General features: G+C 42.1%; 3 protein-coding genes across 18 annotated transcripts in view; all 3 read right to left on the bottom strand.

Moving 5' to 3' along the window:
• LOC133471078 (E3 SUMO-protein ligase PIAS1-like) overlaps nucleotides 1–818 on the bottom strand; it is a 120329-nt gene extending 119511 nt beyond the window's left edge. The window contains exon 1 of the mRNA XM_061760273.1: nucleotides 712–818. Coding sequence (XP_061616257.1) covers nucleotides 712–735 — 24 coding nt within the window. The 5' untranslated portion in view covers nucleotides 736–818. The remainder of the gene's footprint in view (nucleotides 1–711) is intronic.
• Nucleotides 819–6458: 5640 nt separating this feature from the next.
• On the bottom strand, nucleotides 6459–12928 carry skor1a (SKI family transcriptional corepressor 1a). 4 transcript variants are annotated; one of them, XM_061760123.1, is made up of 7 exons: nucleotides 12708–12928; nucleotides 10389–12345; nucleotides 10009–10087; nucleotides 9595–9657; nucleotides 8506–8580; nucleotides 8281–8355; nucleotides 6459–7072 (listed from the first exon to the last, which is right to left on the bottom strand). In XM_061760123.1, the coding sequence occupies exons 2-7, from the start codon at nucleotides 12027–12029 to the stop codon at nucleotides 6975–6977; spliced, it is 2031 nt and encodes a 676-aa protein (XP_061616107.1). In that variant the 5' UTR covers nucleotides 12030–12345; nucleotides 12708–12928; the 3' UTR covers nucleotides 6459–6974. The 4 variants fall into 4 exon arrangements, with proteins under 4 accessions (XP_061616107.1, XP_061616122.1, XP_061616115.1 ...); XM_061760138.1 differs by having other exon boundaries at nucleotides 6459–7069; XM_061760131.1 differs by having other exon boundaries at nucleotides 10389–12928.
• Nucleotides 12929–23504: 10576 nt separating this feature from the next.
• Nucleotides 23505–27595, bottom strand: part of map2k5 (mitogen-activated protein kinase kinase 5) — a 94563-nt gene continuing 90472 nt past the window's right edge. For 12 of the 13 annotated variants that reach the window (XM_061759987.1, XM_061759997.1, XM_061760061.1 and 9 more), the window contains one exon: nucleotides 23505–26213. In XM_061759987.1, coding sequence (XP_061615971.1) covers nucleotides 26085–26213 — 129 coding nt within the window. In that variant the 3' untranslated portion in view covers nucleotides 23505–26084. The remainder of the gene's footprint in view (nucleotides 26214–27595) is intronic. The other variant, XR_009786097.1, reaches the window with a different exon arrangement.

Genomic DNA, 27595 nt, shown 5'->3' with positions numbered 1-27595 from the left:
TAGTAAAAGTAAATACTCAAGTAAATTAGAGATTCGTGAAAAATCAACTTAAGTGGAGCAAGGGAGTACCTGCACTTCGTTACGTTTCCAACTCTTAAATAAGGGCACACGGTAGGGAGATGCGTCTTAAATTGACGTGCCTAACGGTTCGGAAGGGGCCAAAGCACCGCGCTCGTCATCAACAGGTCAAGTGCGCGTCAGATATGAACGTGACAGCTAATCAAGTGAGCTCGGCCTGTGCAAACAAATGTGAACTAAACAGTGAGTGTGGGCCGCGTGGTTTTTAAACGTGAACCGCGCACAGACACCCGCGAACGCCGCTGTCAGCTTCGACAGTGTGACAGGCAGTCGGCGACACAAATCGCTCGCTGGCCGACACCGTTTCCCTGCAAGGCTGCGTCCTAAAGGCGCATTTTAACCCCGGCGACGTCAGCTTACGGCGTGCTGTTTGAACGCGAAACATTGAGCTGACTGAATGTTTATCATATGCCCGCTCGGGGTCCGTCCAGTTCAGCCAAACCCGCGAGTCCCCATATCAACATAACACGCTCGCTCGTGCACTCCATAAAGTTGTTGACTGTTTATGTCAGAAACGTCCAACGTGACCACATCTCAGCACATGGACGCGTAAAGCGGCAGAGCCACGAGCGACTTGACAAGTGAACGCTCGGCAACCGAGGAAAACCATCGCGAATTCAGGCTGCGCCTTACCTTCAGTTCCGCACTCTCCGCCATCTTGTATTTCTGTGCGCAGGCGTGGTGAGGGAGCCCGGGGACGGGGACGCGCACGGCCGCTTCGTGAACGCGCACCCTGCCACTGCCTTTGGGTCACAAACTGCACACGACGAAAAAGCAGGTGTATGTTTTTCTTTCTAAATAGTTTTCGGTCGACATCATTAATGAATTCTGCTCATTATGATAATGGATTTATTGAGTAATGTTTTTTTTTTAAATTTAAATCCAGTAATCTATTCACTTTCATCCTTTTGCCGGTTGTTCAATACTTTCCCCACTCATGCAACAAGTTCATACTGTGTGCAGGAAAGAATAGAATGCAAATAATCCTACTTCTTCAGATTATTTTTTTTTTTAAAGTAACAATGTATGCTCAGTTGTATTCCAACATTAAATATAAATGCTGTATCATACTGTATCCTGTGCTATATCATACTGTATCCAATTATTGCATACAACTATAACATGGAAATCCCATGAATTATTAATTCTGGTTGACAGATACTAGAACGTGTGCATAAAACCGACTGAATTATTGCACTAGCGAAGATCATTTTCAATTACTGTACAGTAGTTTTCAAAAAATGCTTTCCTTATTGAGCCAGTAGATGGCGCCCAAAGTACACCAAATGACGAGCCCAAGTAAATGAGGACTAATGTCAGAAATCCCTTTTTCTCCCATTATGGCTTAACATTGTATTTGTATTCATTTAACATGGCTGCCCTTTAATGCGGCTTAATGCTTATACACAGCATAGACAAAACAAAATATTTGTTTTTGTGCTCTAATCTATTATCACACTATGCTTCATTCACAAAAGATTCTATAGAGCAAGAATAGGTTTTATTCTAATAGTATATACAGTATGTCTGCCATCTGTCGTATTGTTAATAGTAATAGATGGGACAGGTGTCTGTGACCAAACGTTTATACAAATTTATAAATAATCCCAGCAAATACAGTCACACAATGTCAGAAAGCTGTGACTGAATCTGGTTTAAATATTGGCCGTGTAAATGCATTAAGTGTCTGACTAACGAGATGAAAAATGAAAGGCACATTGGATGAATATAAATCAGTACAGTGCCGTGAAAAAGTATTGGCCCCATTCTCAAATCCTTATATGTTTGCATAGTTTCACCACTTTAATGTTTAAGCTCATCAAACAAATGTTAATATCAGACAGATACAGTATAACCCAAGTGCACTTGAAATGCTGTTTTTTAATGGTGGTTTCATTTAATAAGGAGAGGGGGCGGGGGGGGCTATTTAAAGTTACCTTGCCCTGTGTGAAAACGTAATTACCCCTCTAGTTAAATCATGAATTAATTGCGACTAATAACAATTTTTGGTTAATTTACACTAATCACACCCAAGCCTGATTACCTCCAGAGCTGTTCAGTCAAGAAATCACTTAAAAATAATCTGTCCCGACAAAATCAAGTCAGACAAAAGATCTAAAAAATCTGCAACAAAATGGCCCGATCCAAAGAAATTCCAGAACAGTTGAGAAATAAAATAATGACATTGATCAGTCTGGAAAGGGTCAGTGTTCATGACACAACAATAAGGAAGAGACTGAGCAAAAATGGCATCCATGGCAGACTTCCTAGGCCAAAACCACTGCTGACCAAAAGAACATAAAGGCCCATCTTACTTTTGCAAACAAATATCTGAATAATTCTGGGAGAATATTATATGAACTGACGAAATGAAAGTTGAGCTTTTTAGAAAGTGTCGTCAAACATGGTGGTGGTAGTGTAATGGTTTTGGGCTTGACTTGGCCAGACTTGAATCCGATTGAAATGCAGTGGCATGACTTTTAAAAGCCCGTTCATGCTCGAAAACCCTCAATTTTTGCTGAATTCAAACAATTCTGCAAGGAACAGTAGGGCAAAATATCTAGCTAATACTGTCAATTTCTAACATTAACACTCATACAATATCTACTATATGCTTGGGTTTAAACACACTGGAATAAAACCTAATTAGAGACAGCATGCAGACCTGATTGGTTATTTACAGTAGGTGATGCTTTTTTTTTTCTGTTTAATCATCAGCAGCATTATGACTAAGTACATATTGACATTTAATTATGATGTACAGTGGGACGACTGAGATTGAACACAATCCAGTCAGGATCCAGGCTCAAACGGTCCCCATCACAATGGACAAAGTTGAAGTAACATTTTAACATTCTTAGCCCTCAAGCAAGTATAAAAAAAAAAAAAAAAATACAATAAAAAATAACCCATGCACTGTAACCAGGCATGTGCGCAGACATTTTTTGGGGCAGGTGCTCAAGCCAAAAAAGGGTACCCATCAGCAAAATTATACATACAGTACAATTAAGGGGAAAAAAAAGCACTATGGATTATGTGTGACACGCCACCGCGGTCGTCACGTCACCATTGTCACCAAGTCCTCAGGTAAGTTGATCACCCCTGTCAAATTTTTAATGGACATACATTCCCCAAAAATACAACATGAAACCAGTCACATTTCAGTGTTGCGCGCTCGCAGCCAACCCTGAGCCGAACTCCGAGGCGGCTGCAGGTAAGCAGTATTTTAGAGAGGGGAAGTAAAATTCGACAACTGACATAACATGGTTGCACAAGTACACATGCTCTCTTATAAATTGGGATGTGGCTGTGTTCAGAATTAAGCAATCACATTCAAACTCATGTTAAATGGGAGTCGTCACACAACTGCCAACATTTAAGGTGCCTGTGATTTACCCCAAATAAGTCTCAGCAGTTCTCGTCGGCTTGTCCTAACATTTTTGTAATCACATTTTACAACGCAAGCCGTGGTCTGCTGAGAGCTTCCACAGCATCAGTGGGATCTCATTTTTTAAAGGGACTGACTGTATTAATCAGAAGAAGTGTACAAATATGTTTGTAGTATCATAATCATAATTATATAATAATAATAATAATAAGGCCTAAAATAAATGTCTGTCCTATATCAAAACACAGGGTGGAATTGATGACACAGAATGAAGAAAAAAATGGCTTCCAGCAAAAACATTCAGGGCAAAAGAGCAGATGCTGCAGCACCACTTGGGGTCTATGTGTGTAACATACAGAGGGAGCATTGCTGAAGCATTGTCAAGTTCACGCATCACACTTTATGACATTCTTAACAGTCATACAAGTACAATAATATCCATCTATTCATGTCAACAGACTTTGGTAAAGAGGTGAGGTTCATCCTGGACTGGTTGCTAACCATTCACATCCACATTCCCACCAACAGTCTTTAATTCTCCTAATATGTTATCGTTTTGGGGAATGTGGGAGGAACCTGCATTACTCGATATACTTTGCTCTATAAAGATAAAAAGTCACAAGCAGTTATGTCAGGTGACATTGCAGGACACTTAGAACACCTTAACACCTTATCCAGCAAGGCCCATCAATCTGATTGGCAGGTAAGAAATAGAATATATCACCACCATCAGCAGTTAGTTGTGGAAACGTCCAGTTGATTGGCATCACAAGTTAACTGTGACCAAAAACAGTTCATCCTTCAAAGAAGAGATCATAAAGTGTATTAGGTGTAAATGGCTGTAAGACTGAAAAGAAAAGAAAATATCCTTGATAGGGAATCTATGGACGCCATCTTGAGCAATATATTTTCATTGGTTTAGAATGTTTTTGTGGAGACCCTGTATAAACAGCACAGGTGTCACAGGTGGTGGTGGTGGTCGGAGGAGCCATTGGCAGCCACGCTTCCGTCAGACTGCACCAGAGCAGCTGGGGTCCTCGCAAGTAGCTCACCACCGGGGATGTGACTGTGGAGTGAATGAATAGTGCGGGAAAAAGTGCCTATATATCGTTTATTTATACAGATATGATATGAAACGTGCAGACGACACAAGGCAGTCACACGACCGTGCACGTAGCCATCGCGAGCCAATCAAAATGACTCATTTTGGGAAGAAAAAATAAATAAACAGCCGCCCGAGTGTGTTTAAAGACCAAAAAACAACAGCTTTGTCATGCAGCTCTTCAATTGTGACTGCCCAAACTTGGACATTTCAGCCCGCTTCTAACTTGAGAAAACACCTTGCAGTAAATTGCAGATGTTTCTATTGTTGTTTTGACAGTGGATATGGCAACTCTTTACTTGAGTAGTTTTTTTCATTGAGTACTTTCTTACTCAAGTAAATATTTGGATGACTATTTTTTACTTTTACTTGAGTCATATTACTCAAATGTAACAGTACTCTTACTTGAGTAGAATATTTGGGTGCTCTACCCACCTCTGGATACATGTAAACATGAAGAAAGCCTAAACACGGTCCATTGTTATCTTTGGTGACATCTTGTGTTTACAAAAAGTAGACTTTTAAAATTCCTACATGTGCTTTGAACCTGTCTTTCCTCATTCGCCTGAGCGAGGAGGAACCCGTTTTGCTGAATACGGAAGTAGGTCGCGGCTATACCGGATTTGAATGGCCCTCTGGGGGAAACCATAACTAGAGTGAGGCCCGGGACAAAAATGTGTTTTGACACCCCTGATATGCAGTAGAAGTGACCTGGGCGTGTTCTACGGTCATTGCGCTATTTCTCTTTGTCATGATGTCATTACGAGCACTCTTCTGTAATGTACAACAAAAAACGAGGGCCCCTGTTGCTTACATACTGCATCCATCCATCCATTTTCCGTACCCTGAACTGGTCGCCAGCTAGTCGCAGGGCACATATAGACAAACAACCATGCCAAACACCAAATCTTTTGCATGTTTTGAACTTCAAAATTCCTTTATTGTATTGTAAAACAGTCATCTTTATTGTAAATAACTTATTTTATTCATTATATATTTTTTTATATATAATTTCTCAGCCGATTAATCGGTTATCAGAATTCCATTCTGACAAATACTGGAGTTGGCATCGGCCTCCGAAAATCCATATCACTTAGACCCCCAAAAAACAACCAAAAAAAAACCAAAACAAATCAAAAGCATACTATATTTGGCACTCACTGAGCTGATGTCTTTTAAAGTCTTGTAAATCATGACATTAATGATCATACACTAAGTGGTTTTCAGTGGCTTTCTGGTTGGCACGCTTTAAACTCACCAAATGACATTATGGAGTTTTTCTGTTGGATAACAATAGTATAAAGCAGCCGTTTGATCGGTTCAAGACTTTTGAGAATGCATAAAGAATAGGCTTTGCTAAGGCAGGCGGTCACAATCACAGAAAATGAACATTCATTGTGTGTCAGTGACATTATGTCTCAGCATGAAGTATCCAGGGACTCGGAGCAGCGCAATCAATATCTATTAGGACTCCCTTTAGAAGAGTTAGATTTCACAATTCGATCAGCCCTCCCCTGACACCATGTCAAACATCATCAGTTGACTGCTCGCTGATGTTGGTGCCTAATGAAAGAGATCATGTTGAAGTCAAATATAATAAGAGGCAAATAGGCTCTTATTCTCTATGGTTCCAGTAGGTGTCAGACTCAGACCATTGGCAAAGAGGGGCATACATTCTTTTTTTTGTTTAAATGAAAAAAATTCATTTCTATAGACAAGGGCACACACACACACACACACACACACAATACATATATTTCATAATATATCTTTAGCATAACCCTTTTTGTAGAGATTACCTGGACAGTGCAAAGTGTATGAAGGCATCATGACACACGGTGAGAGAAAATCTTTTATTGCATGATCTCAAACATACATTATGATCTCAGCCACTGTTCAAGTAAGTGCTTCTTTTTCAACATAAACATCCTTCTTTTTCCCGATGTGACCATTTGGTATATAAAGGACGACAAAAGCAGAAATGTTGCCCATTTAAAGTGCTTTACAACACAAACGGTGGTACAAATAATCTGAAAGGGAAATCAAGATAACTATAGAACCGAAGTTATTTAAAACAAGCAATCAAAAGCTAAATAATGACATTGTTTTTAACTTATCACATTTATACATGCCATTGCACATTGTCACATGGTATATACTGTATAGTGCCTCCCCCCATTTTCAGAATAGTTGAATAGCAGGTGGCTTCTTGGTATGAGCTTTAACATTAAATCACCCAAGTCTCAACATAAAACAATGTTGAAATCAATCCTGCTTTCTCCGAGTCTCAGTCTGTTCACTCAATTGCGATTCACCAGTGTATCTACTGTATATAGTGGAAGTTTGTGTGAGTGAGTGAGTGAGTGAGTGAGTGAGTGAGTGAGTGTAAAGGGGTTGTGTTGGGGTTTAAGGAGGCAGCAGGGGGGGCTTAAAGGTGCAGGCTCCAGTACACTGGCGAGGGGTCAACATCTTGCAGGAGAAATGATGAAGGGCGTCGTGAGCTTCTAGGGAGGACGGGGCCATCAGTAAGAACATGTCCACTCATACTCGGTTTACTTGCTTACTTACATCCCCCCCCCCCCCCCCCCCCCAAATATTGACATTGATCTCCTTGCTTATTGGCGTGTATTCAAATTGCTATGGCCCAAATTACATTACCTTTTAGCATTGTCTAATGAACCTCTCTCTCTTTGTCCACAAAGTGGCCCATCAGGAATAGAATGAATAAAATAAGAAATAAGGGCTTGAGTACAAACATGCTTTTTGCCCTCATGATATTTACACTGACCCCTTCTGTGTACTTAAACAAGTGTAACACGAAGCCAATCCTTTAGTTGCTGTCTAGTGCATGTAACTGATACAGCACTACATAATGGGCTGTCTATTCAATTTTCCAGAGTATGATTTTGGAGAAAATAACCTAGGCAAACAAAACAATGTGGTGTCAATTTCACTTTTTGCTTTGGATATCTATTCATCTCATCCACCGCAGCAGAAAAATATGCTCGGGGTTGGAAATACAAATAACGGACACATGCAGTTAGGTCCAGAAGTATTGGGAGAGTGACAAAATATTCGTGATGTGGGTCTTTTTTCATCTATTTTCAGGACTTAAATAGATGGGGACAATTGATGTCATGTGAATATAAACACAGCTTTTAATGCTTGGATGAAAATTGTTATCATACTTTGGTCCAAATACTTTTGCAAAATCATTTCGAAATGCTATTTTCATGAAACCTCTTAAAGTTAACACCCTGCAAAAAAAAAAAAAAGTACTTAATTTGATCATGTCGCCACATGTGTTGCATATGATTAAAACGTGGTAAACTGATGCAACTTTCTGCTTTTCTCCCTGAGAATAATAAAATAATGAGTCAGTTCAACTGTTTTTAATCATGGAGGTACATGTTCAAAATAAGTACATTCAAATGACGTTTTTTTTTTTGAGTGCATGTCCATCACATGAGGATTGTTTTAACCAAAACCCATTGTGGTAAGTGTACAAAAGTCCTAAAAGCAATGCCACTGTCCAAATACTTCTACCGAATTGTCAATACTTCGATATATACAAGTGCCACTTGTATCTATTCATTTTTACTACAGTCTCAAAAATATGACTCCAATTTGTTTTCCATTCAATTAAAGAGCACTCATCTAATTCTGCTTTCAAGTTGTGTCCTTTCGACACCTAAAGCGAGGAAACACCAACCTCGAACAATCTGCAGCTGCTGGACCATTTCCTCTCTGTAGGAGAGCTCACGCTTCATTTGATCCTGGAAATTATCTGAGGAATACCAGATATTGCGGAACTTTAAGACTCACTCATTCCCTCCTTTTGAATGACAAAGTGTGCCTTCAAAGACATCCAATTGAGTGAGGGGAAAAACTGGATCTAAAGGCGTTGCTCTGCTTTGAGCAACCGCACTCCTCCTACCTTTCAAATGTTGAAATTCTCTCTCCAGCTTTTTCCTGAGCTCCATCTGCTCCACGAGCTGCTTTTGCAACTCCTCTGTCAAAACAAACAATACAGCAATATCAGCTATTTAAAAAAAAATAATACAGAAATACAAAAACCATAAAATGAATACACCCACTGGACACTTTATTGGGCACACCTGCACATTCCAACCAGTACAAAAGCAGTTACAAATGCGTCTGGACGCATAATGCTTGTTTTTTTCAATGGCACTGGATTAATTTCACGATATAATTGCACGGCATCATACTACACCGGCTGTGTCTAATATTTTGACTGTCCTGTGGAGCTCCATAAAGTAACATCAGTAATGGTGTCGAGTTACCGAAACCACAACATACACGCGTAGTATTGTTGAATACCTTTTAGTGTTCATCGAAATTCCACATGATCGTTGTAAAGTCTGAGTGGATGTCATTAGAATGTGCAGGTGTACCTCCGAATACAAGAAAAATAGGCATTATGCCTTCCATTTTTTTCCCCCTCCAATCTCTCTTATGGAACTTGTGCACTTGAATATGGGAGCACAGCGAAGCTCGGCATCAGGTGCATTTACAACAACAATCGTCGGCCGTGTGTGTGTGTGTGTGTGTGTGTGCCACATGATTGTCGCACAGGCAGCGCCCCCCGGGCTACACGAGGCCATGATATTTGGGTCTGGAGGTTTTTCCAAGCGTTCAAAAAATAATTAGCTGCCACGCCTCGGGCTAATGGCGCTGTTCGTTCAAATATTAATAGCCTCTAAACGATTTCCTCTTACAATAATAAGTCCAAACGACCATGTCTTGTGATTTAGTGCGCAGCACCCATGGGAACGGTTGGAGGATCGGAAGATGCAAATTCGCATGTGAAATGTGGCACAGCGTGGCAGATGCGCGCATTTCAAGGGTTCATAAATGAAGTCAGCGACGCGGTTATACGAGCAACATTTTCATTTCGCCTTTTCGTTCCGATATGGATTTGCGATTTTTGGATGGAGCACTTCAATATTGGGAAGTCATGAACCAGTCTTCATTTTGAGGAATTGAGATTTTCAAAACCTTTTACCTTTTGCCATGTTCTCCAAATTTCGCTCCCGCACGCTGATGTCAATGCGTAAAGCTCCATCGGCTGTAAAATAATCATCATCATAATAAAATAAATAAATGAAAAAATAATAAACAAAAAAAATATATATATATATATGAATAATAATAACAAGAAGAAGAGTCATTATAAAACAGCAGATTGCGCATGTAAATACAAATGTTAAAAAATACTAAATACAGACTCACTAGAGGATATATTCCTATATGAACATTTTATTTAATTATTATTATTATTTTTTTCTTTTGCTGTTATCTTCCGTTGACCTAACCATGAAACAATGTATTCAAGTGCTGGATCGGGTTTTGAAAAGGGACGAAGGAAAAAGCTTGATATGCACGAAGCACGCGCACGGTAAATGACCCAAATAATTACCGTTTGATCTGCAGGGGCTGCTCGACGACTCGCAAGTCTCGTTCGCGTGCACTTGGCAGTCCTCTTCGTGCTCGTACACCTGCAAAGTGGTGCGGACATGTTCAAAAACACACACTTCCACTTCGCACGACCAAGGCCTTGATTCTGCAGAGGCTTGGCACCCAACGAGGAACCCGTGGATCCGTTCAAATTGTGCATGGGTGTGATCAAATCAACTAGAATTCCAAAAAGAGATGTCATATAGACTAATAATCTGGGTGAAATGTATTTATTCAAACTATAGTTAACAGTAATTTTTGTTTTTTTTTTTCGAACTTGAGGGTTTGAATATCCGTGCAAAAATAGGAAGAAGTGGGTTAATTGTGAATTGGGCATCTTACGTGGCGAAGAGGCGAGCCGTCCCTGGTGAGCCTGCCCTCCTCTGAGGAGTCCTCCGGTGACGGCGCAGGCTTCTCCTGGCTCTCTTCGGCCGCCTCGGGCCCGGGAGACTCTCGGGGGTCGCCTCTTGACGAGATCCGGATGGGCTCGTCGTCGTCTTCCCCCCTGCTGGACTCCACGTCCACGTCCACGTCGGGGTCGTCGTCGTCGTGGTCGTCGTCGTCCGGGGACACGGACCTAAAGCTGGAGGTCTCGCTGACAAAGTCCGGGGAGAGGTAGCCGGGCCGCACACTGAAGCCGTCCCGGGCCCCGTACAACTTGGCGATGGTCTCCGCGTCTTTGAGCACAGGTTTGAAGGCGGAGATGTAGCCGATTTTCCGGTGCTGCGGCGTCTCGTCCCCGGGCCCGTCACGCTCGTTCCTGCAGTTGCTGGACGAAGTGGGACAGGGCTGGCCGGCAGCCTGCTGCTGCTGCTGGCCGTCTTTCGCACTCCTTTCGCTTTGGTCCGATAGGTCGAGGTCGGCCTGGCGGAGCCCGGGCGGGGAGGCCGGGTAGGGCGGCACGGGGAGGCCGCTCGCCGCCGGCCAAAACACGGGGAAAGCGGGGTAAATGGCCTCCTTGGTCGCGGGCCAAAACACAGCCGGGACGGGGTTGGTTTTGGTCGCCTCCGGCGCGCCGTCGCTCTTTTTCGGACACAAGCCGTAGCCGGCGAAACCGTACGGGTGGTGCGGCAAGAAGGGTGGCGGGATTTTGGGGAGCACGGCAAAGTTTTTACTCGGCACCGGGATGAGCGGGTAGCTCCTCGCGCTGCTCGCCAAAGCGACGTTCGGGCTCGCGTGCACTTCGTCGTCGCAGCGCAAAGTTTTCCGCGGAAGTTCCGGGGAGGCGCTGCGGCCGAGCGCGGACGAGGCTTGCGCCTCGCGGGACGAGCGCTCCCTCGAGCTCCCCGCCGGAAGCGTCCTCTTTCGGCTGCCCCCGTTGAACATGGCTTTGACGTCCTCCCACGCGTGGTTGACGTCGTCCGACGGCTTCTTCTCCGTCAGCTTCAGGTGGCGCCGCCACGAGTTGAAGTTGGCCGCGTCCGGCTGCAGGTACTTGGAGTCCGGCGTGCGGTGCGAGTGGAAAATGAATTTATTGGGCGAGAAATACATGCTGCAAAAGGTGCACTTGATGCACTTGGCGCGGGAGCTGTTGTATCGGGCCGGGATGAAGCTGCCCCGGCAGCCCCACGCACATTCGTGGGACACGTCGAAGGCGAAATTGTCGGGCAGCTTCGGGGGGCTGTGCGCCCCCAGGAAGGACTTGCAGAGCCGCTCGGCCTCGCGCTTGGTGATCATGCCGCAGCGTCTGGACGAGATGGGCATGGCGCCGGCGCGTCGCAGGAGCTCCAGCTGGACGGGCGTGCACTGCACGCAGGTGATGCCCAGTGCCACCCTGCGGTTGTGGATCTCGTTGTAGCTGTAGTTCTTCAGCAGGGTGTTGGAGATCTGGGCCAGGCACAGCCTTTCCCTCGCGTCTATGAGCAGAGAAACGATGGGCACCCCGTACAGGGAGGTCTCGCTGACTTGGTTGGGTTTGAGGGCGTCCCGTTTCGGACTCGGAGCGGAGCCGGCTTCTCCGAGCTGTCCGGGTATCGACTCCATCCCTGGAAGCCTGTCATCACATGGAAAACTGGACAATCATGCCGGGTCGTCAATAGAAAGGACACAGGCGTACAATTGCTGCCGCTGCCGCTGCCGCTGCTGCTGCTGTCGTCTTGACTTCCATTCAAACGCGAACGCAATGGATTCGCTTCACGTGGCTGAATTCCCTGCGTAACGGCCCTCCCGTGCCGTCGCGCTGCTCCTCTTATCTTCCAATCGGCTCAGCACTTCCGAGCCGACGACTTAAAGAGCCGCATAAGACCTTCGGAGGCAGATGAGGACAGAAGGAAAAGGCAGCCTGAGCCGCGCCAATGCGCTTAGCGGGGAGGAAAAGAACACGTGTAAGCTCCTTTGCTGGTAATTACACAGATCCAACCGCGCGTCTTCGCATTGTTAATAAAAGACCAGCCCCTGTATATATAATTAAAGCATCAGCGCGGATTAGCCTTCGACTGGGCACGAAGCGGGTCCGCCCCGCCTTCACCCGCACGTATTTACTCTTTGCGCGGGCCTAGAAAGCGCCAGGGAAAGCCCCCCCACCCGCGGTGCTCAACGTGCCCGAAAAAGGACGTCAACAGATTCCCAAATGCGGATGAAGCATGCAAAATAAAATAAAATAAATAATCATAATAAAACAATAACCACATGAAGAAACAAACAAACAATTGCCACTCTTACCTTTCTGCTTCAAAAAGGCGACAGCACCCCCAAAACGGTCGTTTAAAAAAAAAAAAAAAAAAAAAAAACAACCCCAAAAAAGTGAATGCGAGTGTACAAAAGTGCTGGGTGGCTTTATTTGACTTTATGTGCGCACATGCCGCAGCAGACAAGGTGCCTCCATCCTGTTGGGCAGCAGGGAGGTGAATGGCGGCTGGACACGCAACACATGGCACCTCTCTCTTTTCTCTCCCCCTCTCTCTCTCTCTCTCTCTCTCTCTCTCCCACCTTCTTCCCTTTCGGTGGCGATGAGCCACACGACCCCGGTTTGGATCATTGTGCGGCGATGGCGCGCCACAGGATCGCGCGAGTCACAATCATTAGAGGCCAAAGCTGCACCGACATTTATATCGGGGCCCCTTAGATTAAATGTGTGCGTACAGGGGGGGGGGGGGGGGGGGGGGGAGTCTTTCTAAGCAAATTACCCGAACAGCAATCCTAAAAAATGAAATCCAGCAAATCTATTTTTTTATTTTTATTTTTTTAAAGTGAACCTGTCCCATTCAATCAGATGCAAAATATCCCTTTTTTCAAATCAACCTACTGAGCCAGATTGGTTTATTAAATTGAAATGGAAATCGGTTTACTTCGTGAAATCGACAGCGATCACTACCAAAAAAAAATATATATATATATATATATATGAGCATCCAAATGAGCGGGGGCCTCGCAGACAGGCGTTGGATTGTTGAAACAAACCTCGGACGTGAAATATTCATGCGCGCACGCGTGGTTTGACGTCGGAGCCACCGGTTTAGGGTTACTTTACGCATGCAGCGCGGAGGGAGTGGAGACATTTTTACTCACCTGTCGGAACGATATAAGCGCAGGCTACAACATTTTCTTTTACATCAGCTTATTTGGAAACCCATTCAGCTGGTTACGATCAGTTTTGCATTGAACCCGATTTGGAAAATGTTTTTTTCAATATATATATTTTTTTAGCTTTGATTCCTTTTATTGCTTGATTGATTGATTGATTTTGGTCCCATTTAATGGTGCAATGGCTTTCCTGAAATTCGAAACACACGCCGAGCTCAGCAGCAGTATCGTTTTTCCTCTCCAGATACAACTTGCATAAATAGATCTGCGTTATTTGGAGAGCCCATCTCACATTGGAAGCGTTTATTAAAGCCAATGGAACACGTAGTGGCCATTTCGGTATTTTTGACATTCACATTTCTCTCTTTTTATTTTGAACAGATGACGTAGAGTCAATAATCCCTATTGTTTCATTCTAAGTAAACATACTAGAGTGAAAAAGAGAAACCAGACGGGGCAGCGCTAATGTTTTATAATGAACAGTTGTATGAGCACCTTATAAAAATCCCATTTTAGAGGGCAATCAATCCTCCTCTTGGACGAAAGGGCCTATTGATCCCGCTCTGCTCCTGCTCAGCCTCTTTTCCTTTTGTTTCCAGTGAAAAGAGCATTTCGATTGCACTTTTCTTTTTTTTTTTTTTTTGAAACTGTGGGCAAAGATTCCGCCGAGAGCCAAAATTAAACGGTGACATTTTAATTACAGGGCATTGATAAAGGGATGTGGCTAATGGCAGGACGCGGGACACCCACTCATTGTGCCGCCTGACGCGCTAATCAAGTCGGACTGACGCGAAGGGAAAAGAGGAAAAGAGGGAGAGGTGGGAAAAGGTCACCGTCCCATTCAAAGGGGATCGCTGGGAATTTGGGAATATAGAGCCAAATGAAGACGCATCTCCAAACAATGCGCGCTCAATATCAGCAGATGAGATCATGCGGCGCATCCACATTGTCGGTGGCGCGCGCTTAGCGCTATAGGTCACTTGAAGCCGACCCATAGATCATCTGTTGAGGCCAATTACGCGTGGCAGACGGAGTCATTTGCAGTTGACTGAAATCACACCACGTGGTCGACACACGACCACTTGTCAGAGGGAAGCGCACCGGTCACCATTTATGGCAGTGGACATTCAAACGAGACTTGAAGAACTTGGAGCCTACGCCGTACTTGCATGATGTACCGTCAAGCACGACGCCTCTGCAAAGGACTGGTCACATTGGACGGACAGAGAAATTGCTATGATGAAAAAAAAAAAAACAACAACAACAGTGGTAGCAAACCTGTGGCTCGGGGGCCAGTAATGGTCCACATGAGCATTTGATCAGGCCCACCGTGCAATTCTAAAAACAAATCAAAGGTCAGGAACAGTTAAGAAAACACGTTTAACCATCAAACACCCCCAATCCATAAACATTTGTTCTATTGTTGCATCATTTTTGTGAATACATTTACTGAACGGACTTCATTAAAAAAAAAAAAAAAAGAAAATGGCCCTTGCAAGGAAAAAGGTTCCCAACCTCTGGTGTGAAGTGTCACATAGAGGTAGTGAGATCTCCCTTCACACAAGTAGGCCTAATAGCTGGGTGTTGCATATCTTAAACCAAAATGAGATTTTGTCCAAATTCATAATTGCGTCGCAGTTTGCCATGAGGCGGGATTGTCTAACACATTTACAATTATCAGAAACTTTATTAAATACATTTTAATGCGACACGTACCACTCTAATACAGAATTAAGCCTCACAGCTCAGATGAGACTCATTATCACTCAAGAAATACACATTTGTCTGCACATTGAAACAAATCTACGTGAAAAATCATCTTCCGAAAAAGTACAAACACATTTTTCTATTGAAATCTCATGCTTGACTTTTTTTTTTTTTGCTTTATATCCAACTGACCAATAAAAGCGGGGAGAAAAAAGGTGGAGCTTTGTTAGTTAGCAATACCATAAAGATTCTAATGGTAAAAATATCCATTCCTGCATTAGCACCTTTCCATGCCAACTATTTTGTATAGCGCTTTAAAAACAGCAACCACCAGTGTTGTACCTGAACGGGTTCAATGAACAAAAGTTCATGAACCGGTTCATATTTTTGGCAAACGTGAACGGAACCTAGTCCATTCATGCCTGATGAACGTTATCGAGAACACGCTCATTCTGGGGATCTGTGAACGGTTTTCGAACCAAATTTCATTTTCATTGAAGAGAGCCAGGTTTTGTGAGGGACGGCTGAACACACTACATACAAACCTTCGTATGTTGGGCTAAAAAAGCCATATTTGGCAAACCCATTCATGTTTACATCGCAATTTGCGCGAGGTGCATTCAGTGAGACTGCGTAAATGGGAGCGAACGTCTTCTTTGGTACATAATTGTAAAAATTGATCACTAGGAAAATTATTTGTAGAAGAATGCTCTGGTTAAAACACTGTATGACCACACTGTCATAATAAGGAATTTCTTATTATTATTTTATGATAAGAATAGATACACATTTTTGTTAATATAGTCAGGTAGAGCTGCGAGAAATGCAGTTATCATTGCCTGTTCACCATCGTTCCTGTCATACTGTGTTGTTTTTTTGAGTGTTTGTACATGAAGGACAAAAGCCCAGTTTTTGTTTTATTTCCTCATTTAAAAGAAAGACCATTTAAGCAGCAACTTTTTTTTTGAGGTTGTAGGGTGAAAGCTGCAGCTGGCGACACGTGTGGACTGAATGGGTGGCAACAATGGGGAAATGAAATGCCAGAATTTTGAGGGTAAAACGAAAACAAACAAACAAAAAAGAACTATGAAGTAGTTCTTCGAACAGTGAACTTAGTTCAAAATTTGGACAAATAAAATAAAACAAATAAAAACAGTTTCTATGATTGTTGAATTTTAAAAAATGCATCCTTTTTCAAGATTCTCACCAATCTCATGTCATGCACCACACTTCTATGAAATCTTGCGAATAAAAAAAATACCAAAAATAAATCCATCCTATTTGGAATGCCAAAATGAATGCTGTGAAAATGGTTCATTATTATAAACTGACAAAGTACTGGCTATTGTTAGAATATTTAAATTCTGCTCATACTTGTACGACAGTTAATACTGTAGTGTTAAAATGTAATGCAAAACATGTTTTGTGGCAGGATATTCTTCGGAGCCCCTACCAGTGCAATACATCATGCTGGGGAACAGTTCAAATGTACATTTTTGAAGGCTTTCCCATTAAAATTGTCTTGGGGGGGGGAACAAAGTTGTACTTGTATAATCATTTTTGATTTAGTGAGTTTCAATGTGCAAGTACAAAAGCTATTAAAACAAAACCTTCACAACCTTGTTGAGGAATGCCACCTTCAAATTCAAACAACAAAACTAAAAAAACAAACAAAGAAATGTTGCATTCCCAATAGTTGATGTCCAACTAATCAGTCTTTTTTTGTCTGGTTCAAACTGGAGCCCAAGTCGGCGACACACAGCAGGGGACCTGAGTCAGACTTGTTTTTCTTAAATAATGAAATAAACACAGCACAGAAAGTAAGGACGTTGGTGTGTGGGGTTGAGGGCATTGCACCCTCTACACCTCGAAATTCTGGAGGTAGTCTCTCGTAAACCCCACCCTGTGGGGGGGGGGGGGGGGGGGGGGGGGGTGAGCATGGTAATCTTGGAGGATGGAGTTTGGTCCCAGACTGTGGTGATATGGGATTGCCACCGGTTGCAGAATCTCATCTCGATATCTCTCTGCGCTGAGGTTACCTCAGAATTACCACACAAAAACACAGTCTGTTCCAGATTGTAATATAACCAAAGTAAACATAAAATGGTGATTACATACATTAAGGGAACACCAAAAAAAAAAAGTATTTATATACCTGGCCCTGTGTGAAAAAGTAATTCCTGCTAAATTAAACATTTTTTTTTTTTCAATTTCAATCAAGAGGTCACGAACTAACAACTCTTCTCCTTCAGGATTTTCTGGTAAAGAGCAGAATTCATGGCGTCATCAATCACCGTACGTTTTCCAGGTTATTAGGAATTAAAAAAAACTCGACCACCACCATGTTAGACTGCTGGTATGATGTTCTTTTTCTGAAATGCTGGTACATTTTCGCCAGATGTAACACACATTCCAGAAAGTTCAACTGTCGTCTTGTCAGTCCACAGAATATTCTCCCAAAGATCTTGGGAATCATTCAGGTGGTGTTTTTTTTTTTGTGCAAAAGTAAGATGAGCATTTACGTTCTACTTGGTTAGCAGCAGTTTTTGCCTTGGAACTCCATAATGGATGACATTTTTGCCTCCTCATTATTGAGTCATGAACACTGACCTGAACTGAGGCATGGGTGGCCTGTAGTTCTTTAGATGTTGTCTTGGGTTCCTTTGTGATCTGGATGAGTTGTTGTGCTCTTTGGCTAATTTTTGTAGGCCGGCCACTCCTGGGAAGGTTTAACACTGTTGCGTGTTTTCTCGATTTGTGGATAATGGCTCTCATTGTGGTTTGCTGGAGTCATAACGCTTTAGAAATGGCTTCGTAAACCTTTCCAGACTGATAGATGTCAATTACCGTATTTTTCACGCCCATATGGCGCACCGCATTAAAAGGCGCAGTCTCAATTACGGGGTCTATTTCTCTATATAACACATACATAAGGCGCACCGTATTATTGGGCGCAGGCATGGTAAAACATACGCTAGCTTAAAACATACGGTAGCATGCATGCACGCTAAAACAATGTTTTTAAAAAGGCAGCGGGAGCCCAACTGAGTTCGGTTGTACTTTATTGAAGTATTTAACAATGGACTCACGCTATTTTTTTTTCATTCACAAATCCATCAAAGTCCTCATCTTCTGTATCCGAAATGAACAGCTGTTCTCAAGTTCGCCATCACACACGCCGGGTTCCCTCTCGTACTCGTCGGAGTCAGTCTCGTTGCCGTGCGGCTCCTCAGAAATGATGCCGGCTTTTACAGTGCAAGCAGACACGTTAGCCCAAGCCTCCACAATCCATTCACACATGGTGGCGTAACTCGCCTGGCGTTGCCTCCCAGTCTTAGTAAAGCTGTGTGAACCCGGTGCACACACAAGGCGCGCCGCATTATAAGGCGCCCCCGTCCATTTTGGATCAAATTTAAGCCAACCGTTCTGCTGCACATCTCATAAATGCATGCGCCTTACAAACGTGGCCCTATTTAAAAGACAAACAGGCTTTCCAAAGATATAACATTTATTACCAAGAAGCATTGTTAAAACAAAAAAAAAATTATCTACCAAACACTAATGTCCTTACTTTTTGTGCTATGTTTTAAGAAAAAGATAGACACGTTAAAAGAAAGGAATTTGTCCTTCTCCATGCTGAGGAATTTGATTAAAAAATTATAATACATGTGAATGAGCAATGAGGGACTCCATGTGGGCGGTGTGCGTCAGGGTCTTGGAGCGCCACCATGGTACACGCGGCTGCGAAATAACACAGAGGAATTCCGACAGCTACTTGAATAAATAACACTGCACAAGGTCTATGGTGACAAGGCAACGCTTTGCTAGCAGTAAGTAAAACAAAGGTGAAGTTTGAAAAGCCTAAAAAGAAAACGATGACATTTGTTAATTGAATGTGGTGGCGGTGACACAATGAATTAGTGAACTCGATTTGCTTGAAAATATAACTTTTGAAGGTATTTGTAAGAATAACAGCAAACCTAGCCATGAACCATTTGTCTTTTCTAATTAAGCTTCTATAAGGTCATGGTGTTAAAGCGACAACTGAATAACTGCTTAATTGGTGCCATTTGACAGAATAAGGCCAGTTTAGTTTTTTCTGGGTACTCAGAAGATGAATATGAGACAAGTGATAAACATTTCAGCTTGCATTTCTGGATATGATATACAACTTTGGAGATAACATTGTTTGAAACAAAAACATTTTTTGGCTGAGCAAAAGTATTGGTCCAGATGACTTAAAATAGACCAGTGGGAATAAGACCTGATATTTGCCACTGACATCACCAAGGTTTAAGACTGTTCTTTTGTGACGCTTTTACTGCGGCCTAATTGCTTTTCTTCAACTCCCTTCACATTTCTTTTGAAACTCCATTCTTCTTTAGCACGTAAAATAAACACTATTTATAAATATTTAATGAAATTTACGAGGGATCAATCGGGAAAACACACAGAGGGGTCTAACTACAAAAGGAAAGTAACACTAATGGTAACCGAAAAGGGTAGATAGGACATTGTGTGTTGCTGGACTAAAAATGAGCGTGCATAGGTTGCAGCGTGTTGAGCTAGTACAATGTTGGAACTAGTGTGAAGCTGGCACTTTCCCCACTAATTTTGCACATTCTGGCAACGATCGTTGTGCTATTCACAACCGTAGACCAGCTGGTCTTTGGGGATGGTCTTTGTCCTCGCATTTCAGAAGGAAAACGAAGCAGGTTTGGTTGAAGATGACGCCCCAAAAAATAAAACAAAAAGAGGTGCCAAAAGAAAGTTGTTGTCCCGTCGGGGTGCGCGCGTAACTTTTCCGCTGATTGAACTGATTGAAGGGCTCCGTTCTTGCTCTCAACTGCGTGCGTGACTGGCACGTAATGCCGGTAGTTGCTTACTGAGGCTCCGCCAACAGAACAGCAGAGAAGCAGGACGAGAGAGAGAGTGAGAGAGCGAGCGAGGCGATAATCAAAGGTTAAAGACCCAGGAGGCGTGTCCAAGAGACTGGGGAAACCGGAGAAGACCACGCTCATCGACTCGAACCCTGGTCTATAATCTAGACATAAAAACGGTGTCAAAATCATATATTCATATAAAATATTCCCAACTTTGTACTCCTACTCATAGATCAAGCATATAGAATGATTGTTCAAACTTTAGACTTGGCAAATCAACTGCTCATGGTTCAATTCAACACCTCATACTGTTCGGCTTCAAATCAAGACGAACAGCTCTTAAAGTCTTGTAGCTGGACCTGCCAACCGGGTCAGAGTCACTACACATGCATCATATTGAACAATACTAATACAGAGGAACCTCAGTTTACGACCAGTCTTTTAAAAGAAAAATTACCTTGGGTTACACACTATTTTGGGTTTACAGTCAGTCTTGGCGTAGCTAGCCTCTTTGTAATTTTTCTTGCGCCACAAACATCATTGTCTCAGTGCTTCAGGTATTAGTTTTGTCCGACAATGCAACGCAAAAGCTGAGCTGCACTGTGGGAGGTGGTGGCTATTCAGGGCAAAACCCGAAAAAGGCTTAGACACAGCACAGCGATTTGCTCGCGAACCCGCTTTTCATCACCGTGACTTGACCAAAGTTACTGTAGCAGACAGATACAGTGGACCGAATAATCATTTGATCCCTCACGGATTTTGTAAGTTTACCCACTAACAAAGACATGGTCTATAATATTAATGGTGGGTGTATTTGAACAGGGAGAGAAAGAATCAAATCAAATCTAGAAAATCACAAAAGATTCAAATTATTTTGGAATTCCTTGAGGGAAATAAGTATATGATCCTCTATGAAAACATTACTTGGTGGAGAACCCCTTGATGGTCAGGCGTTTCTCGTAGCTAATCACCAGGTTTGCACACATCTGGGGAGGGATTTCGGACCACTCCTCTTTGCGGATCTTCTCCAAATCCTTAAGGTTTCGAGGCTGTGCCTTGGCAACTCTCCGTTTCAGTTCCCTCCACAGATTTTCTATGGGATTTAGATCTGGAGACTGGCTGGGTCACTCCATGACGTTAATGTGCTCCTTCTTTAGCCACTCTTTCATTTCCTTGGCTGTTGGCTTTGGGTCATCGTCGTGCTGGAAGCCCCATCCATGACCCATTTGAGTTTTTCTGACTGAGAGGAGGAGTCACCCAGGATTTCACGGTACAAGGCTCCATCCGTATTTCCCTCAATGCAGTGAAGTTGACCTGTCCCCTTTAGAAATTTTCATGTCAATAGCAGCTCTGGAAATATATTTGAGAAAAACGGTGACGTGTTAAATACTTATTTCAGCCGCTCTGTGTGTGCGTGCGTATATATATATATATATATATATATATATATATACACCATATGACCATTAAGGGATAATTTCATAAAAATTTTTTTTTCAAGTTTATAGAATTTTTTGAATTAATAAAAATAAGAGTATTTGAAGTTGTTTTGACAGTTTTCAACTCCCCTGCTTTACTAGTGTTCGATATATTTCCCGTGGTATCGCTTCAGTAAGGGCACCGAGCCACTTCTTGCAGGTATAGTATCGAAGTCAGAATTTGGGTATTGCGACACCACTACTAGCACAGTGTGTTTGAATATGTGCAAGGTGTCATGAAATCTCAAGACTATCAAGGTGTTATAGAGAGAAATGTGCGTCCCAGTGTCAGAAAGCTTGTTTTCAGTCGCGGGTCATTCGTCTTGCAACAGGATAATGACCAAAAACACACAGCTAAAACAAGATTTTCTGAAGTGGAACCTTCGACGTATTATGAGCCCTGATCTAAATCCTATTGAACATCTGTGGAAGGAGCTGAAGTATACAGTCTGGAGAACGCACCCCCTCAAACCTGAGACAACTCATCAAGAGTGGGTTAAAATACCTGGTGAAAGGTGCAGAAGCCTCATTACAAAAATCGTTTGATTCCAGCGATGGGCTCCAAAAGGTTGCGCAACAAAATATGAAGCTAGGGTTGCCATCATTTTTTGCTGTTTCATGAGTTTGTTTTTAAAACAAAATCAGTCGAACCACAATTCAAAAGCAATGTCTGACTTTTATTGGTTGATTTGATTACATTTTCGAGTTATTTCTGCGACCGCTGTGGGATATGAACTCAATCTACTACTTTATGACATTTGTAGATCAAAAACCTCATCTCAGGTTAATGAAGAAATGAATAACTAAAAGGCTGCCTTTTATTAAAGGTTGACTCGGGATTAATTACAAAATGCAAATTAAAGGTGAATTTATGCCAGCAAGGTGCTTAAAGGTTTGGGTGACTCATTACCAAGACAACGTAATGTCAACTTATGAATGAAGACATTCCCCCTAAATGTGTTTGACATCTTTTAATATCATTTAAAAAAAAACAAAAAAAACAGAGGAACTTTTTATTGTTTTCAAAGACCCATTTACAACCCATAGCATGGTTCATTCTTTTGATAAGGGTTGAATATCACCATATTTTTTTTTTTTTTCAGGTAAATAGGAACCTTATTAATGACAATAATGCTTACTTGCTTCTATGAACTCATTGGCTGGCGGTACAACACAAGATCCCTCACTCTGAGAATGGTTATTACGGTTACGGTTTTGTGTGTCAAATCTGTTTATACGCAACTATTAGCCACTTACCTTTTCCTCTGTCTCCCATTCATGTTAGATTGTAATACAAATAACAGTTCAAATCAAACTGTAATTCTACTCTCACAGCCGGGTTGTTTGCTTTGATTGGCAAAAGACACAAGTACGTTTTAATTGATGCTATTACAAAACTGAGACATTTAAATCTCTGATGATGCACAAAACATCTGAGTGCAGAGTAAAACAATCAAACTGTGGGACATCGTTTTTAAACATTAGGACCACTTTTCTAATACTGGAATGTTGCTCTAACAGCAGAGATCTCACATTCAATACCGCACAGAATGAATATTTTTAGGGGAAAACATTTTGCCAAATGTCAGCCATTGTTTCAACTTTTTCCTTTAGTTATGCAGGACAAGCGTTTCAGTAGACTTCAGTCAGAACTCAAACTCGAGACAGAACCTTTGACATTTTAAACCAACTGCAGTAAATGAGAAACTCCAACTATGTGCCACAGATCCACACCTCTTACCTCATCTTCATGGCAGCGAAGGCATCTTGAATACATTCAAATATAAAAAAAATGTTTGCTGATGAAAAATCAAAATCAGTTTTACTTGAAGTATTGTACACTGCATTCATGTCCTCGACGAACAATATGCATGATCAATTTCCAACTTTATTTCTAGATAGTGGATGATGCATCACAGGAGGTCAAAACAGTCTCTTGAACGAAACAATGGATGGTTTGTAAGGGAGGGGAATGTTGTTGTTTTTTTTTTAATTCAGGCCTGCATGTGTTCAGCAAAAGCAAAAAGCAAAGCAGCTGCAGAGATTGGCCTTTCATTTTCAGTATTTCTTTTAATGGTATATTATTTCTAGCAAGTCTTTGTATATTTTAAGAATACGTAGAAGCTGGTCAAACAAAAGCAAACCCTGTATTTTAACACTGAGTACGGCTTTCTCTGAAATTGAGGCTCGAGATCAGGATCGGAGCAGTAGAAGATTGCCAAGTTTCTACTGCGCCGACGATTGTCAGAGTAAAAATCTATTTATTGATTGTCAAGCAAGAATTTCTCTCTTTCTATTCCTGGCAAAGGGGATCTGGATTTGTACTGCTGTGACAAATTCAAGTCTGTTGAGTTGTTACAGGTAAATACTGTAGGTTCTATACTTTGGAAGTTTCTCCCGAGGAGGTTGCAAATTTCCAACTTGGGTCAAGAGCTGAAAAAGTTGAGCAAACTGATTTCTATCTCCAACAAGGACACCCGTGGGCTGATATTCTTCTAAAGCTATTTTTATATTGGTATAATTTTCCAGGAAATATTGCCACTGTGGAGACAAGCGATGGTTGCTGACGTGATAAATGATACCACTGGGAAGAGAAACACACGCGGCAGTTGGTCAAAGGCAAAAACACCTTAACATTCACAAGCAGGGTGCCAAAACCAACATCACTCTCAGCATATTGTGATGTTAAAGGGTGAGGTTGTTATGGTCACTGATCACCTCTTTATCTTCGCTCATCCGGTTGGACTGCAGAAGATGACCAGCTTCTTCATAATGAATGCAAAGCTTAAGAATGAGTCCAGAGAATGTGAGCTCCGGCCACTGCACGAAAGTGGTGCACAAAGGCTCAAACATCAAGCGACTGGCAACCTTGCCTGTTGAGTCATTTGCAGAGGACATACAGTGAAAGTAATCAGACCCCCTTAAAATGTTCGCTCTTTGTTATATTGCAGACATTTGTTAAAATCATATACGTTTTTCAATGCGCGTACAGCACCCCATATTGACAGAAAAAAAATGAATTGTTGAATTTTTTACAGATTTATTAAAAAAGAAAAACTGAAATATCACAAAGCCATAAGTATTCAGACCCTTTGCTGTGACACTCATATTTAACTCGGGTGCTGTCCATTTCTTCTGATCGTCCTTGAGATGGTTCGATACTTTCATTGGAGTCCAGCTGTGTTTGATTATACTGATTGAACTTGACACTGAATTGCGGCAAGGCACAGACCTGGCCAAGGTTACAAAAAATATTCTGCTGCACTTAGGGTTCCTAAGAGCACAGTGGCCTCCATAATCCTTAAATGAAAGACGTTCGGGACGACCAGAACCCTTCCTAGAGCTGGCCGTCCGGCCAAACTGAGCAATCGGGGGAGTAGAGCCTTGGTGAGAAAGGTAAAGAAGAACCCAAAGATCATTGTGGCTGAGCTCCAGAAATGCAGTCGGGAGATGGGAGAAAGTTATAGGAAGACAAGCATCACTGCAGTCCTCCACCTGCTTTATGGCAGAGTGGCCCAATGAAGCCTCTCCTCAGTGCAAGACACATGAAAGGCCGCATGGAGTTTGCTAAAAAAAAAAAAAAAAAACACCTGAAGGACTCCAAGATGGTGAGAAATAAGATTGTCTGGTCTGATGAGACCAAGATAGAACGTTTTGGCCTTAATTCTAAGCAGTATGTGTGGAGAAAACCAGGCACTGCTCATCACCTGTCCAATACAGTCCCAACAGTGAGGCATGGTGGTAGCAGCATCATGCTGTGGGGGTGTTTTTCAGCTGCAGGGACAGGGTGACTGGTTGCAATCAAAGGAAATATGAATGCATACAGGGATATCCTGGACGAAAACCTTCTCCAGAGTGCTCAGGACCTCAGACTGGGCCGAAGGTTCACTTTCCAACTAGACAATGACCCGAAGCACACAGCTAAAATAACAAAGGAGTGCCTTCAGAACAACTCCATGACTGTTCTTGAATGGCCCAGCCAGAGCCCTGACTTAAACCCAATTGAGCATCTCTGGAGAGACCTGAAAATGGCTGTCCACCAACGTTCACCATCCAAACTGACAGAACTGGAGCGGATCTGCAAGGAGGAACGGCAGAGGATCCCCAAATCCAGGTGTGAAAAATCATTGCCAAAAAGACTCATGGCTGTATTAGCTCAAAAGGGTGCTTCTACTAAATACTGAGCAAAGGCTCTGAATACTTCTGGGTGTGTGATATTTCAGTTTTTCCTTTTTAATAAATTGGCAATAATTTCAACAATTCATTTTTTCCCTGTCAATATGGGGTGCTGTGTGTACATTAATGAGGAAAAAAAAATTACTTAAATGATTTTAGCAAATGGCTGCAATATAACAAGAGTGAAAAATTTAAGGGGATCTGAATATTTTCCATACCCACTGTATGAACATACAGTACATGGCTTTGAATCCAGGCCTTGGCTCAAAGTATCATGGTCCATCAAGGTGCAAGTTACGACCTGGAGCCTGCTGTATTCGCCTCGCTTCTAAACAGCGACAAACCCACATGGACACCACCTCTGCATTTCCATCATTGTATTGCACGATGAAGGAATGGTCCTAAAAACAGGAAAAAACAAAGGGATTAGTGAATATCTTCAGGATAGTTGTATACTGTACTTTTAAGGTACAGTGCATTCACAAAGTATTCAGCCTTTTTTTTTTTTTTAATTTTTTTTTATTAGGATGTAGTCTAAAACTAGTCTTTCATCAAACTCAATACCATACAATGACTTTTTGCATTCATGTCCCCAAACATTACCGTTAAGTTCCAACCCTGAAATGATTTATTTCACCCCTTAAAGGATTTTTTTTTTTTGGAATCCAAACTAATTGAAGGCCAAAGAACTGCATGACTTTGCAGGGTTGACTGTACCCACGACATCAGACTGGGTCGACAGTTCAAAGTCCACACAAGAGGGGCTTTAAAACAATGTATGTCACTGAGTGGTTAATCACTTCCCTGTGAAACTAGACAGAATGAAAAATAGTTTAAAATAATTAATAAATAAATACAAATTCAGGTTTTGATTATTGGCTGCTATCAGTGCAAAAGGTGCATCGGTTAAGAATGTCTTTTTTTGTTTTGGGGGGCAATTATTTTAAGGTTGAAACAATATGCAAGGAGTTCTGAAACTTCGGTAATGCCGTGTATCTGACTTAAAATCCGAAATAAAATACTCTGCTCTTTAGTCTGTGAAATAGTGGACACAATCATTAATTACATAAAGCTACTTGTACTACAAAATAAAAGCTTGCTGTAGGAAAAATTACAATACACAAAATAAAAACAAGGCGAGATGGTGGAAGACTGGAATAGCACATCTGCTTCACAGTTCTGAGGACTGGGGTTCAAATCCCGGCCCCACCTGTGTGGAGTTTGCATCTTATTCCGAGTACTCCGGTTTCCTCCCACATCCCAAAAACATGCATGGTAGGTTAATTGAAGACTCTAAATTCCCCGTAGGTGTGGATGTGAGTGGGAATGGTTGTCTGTTTATATGTGCCCTGCGATTGGCTGGTGACCAGTTCAGGCTGTACCCCGCCTCTCGCCCGAAGATAGCCGGGACAGGCTCCAGCACGCCCGCGACCCTAGTGAGGATAAGCGGTACAGAAAATGGATGGATGGATGGAAAATAAAAAAATAAAAAAAGCAAATAACCATTTTTTTACCTTGATTATCTTGACTCCACAGAATTCAAATTTCAAACATGAATAAAAATAGTACTTCAGTTTGATTCCTTCACAATTATTTGGATCAAAACTGGACACAGCTAAAAGTGACATCAAAAGTTAATAACCCATTGAAAACCTTTCCCACTTGTGACATCAGAATGACTTCCCAATGCTTTAATGAACAGGAGGAGCAATAAAAACATTCTTTCCTTGCTGATGTATAGTTTCACTCCCAATGTGCCACATCTTTTACGATCGATTTTGCT

The sequence above is a fragment of the Phyllopteryx taeniolatus genome, chromosome 2 (genome assembly GCF_024500385.1).
Source record: "Phyllopteryx taeniolatus isolate TA_2022b chromosome 2, UOR_Ptae_1.2, whole genome shotgun sequence".
Taxonomy (NCBI): Eukaryota; Metazoa; Chordata; class Actinopteri; order Syngnathiformes; family Syngnathidae; genus Phyllopteryx; species Phyllopteryx taeniolatus.
Note: the sequence above shows the minus strand (reverse complement) of the source record. Positions and strands in the feature narration are given on the sequence as shown.

Excerpts from the sequence above, each read along its gene's own strand:
- skor1a (XM_061760131.1), bottom strand. The coding sequence starts at position 12,029 with ATGGAGTCGATACCCGGACAGCTCGGAGAAGCCGGCTCCGCTCCGAGT. Across the intron at positions 8,581-9,594 it reads TTTGGAGAACATGGCAAAAG|AGGAGTTGCAAAAGCAGCTC; the intron begins GTAAAAGGTTTT and ends TTGTTTTGACAG. Across the intron at positions 8,356-8,505 it reads AGAATTTCAACATTTGAAAG|ATAATTTCCAGGATCAAATG; the intron begins GTAGGAGGAGTG and ends GGTATTCCTCAG.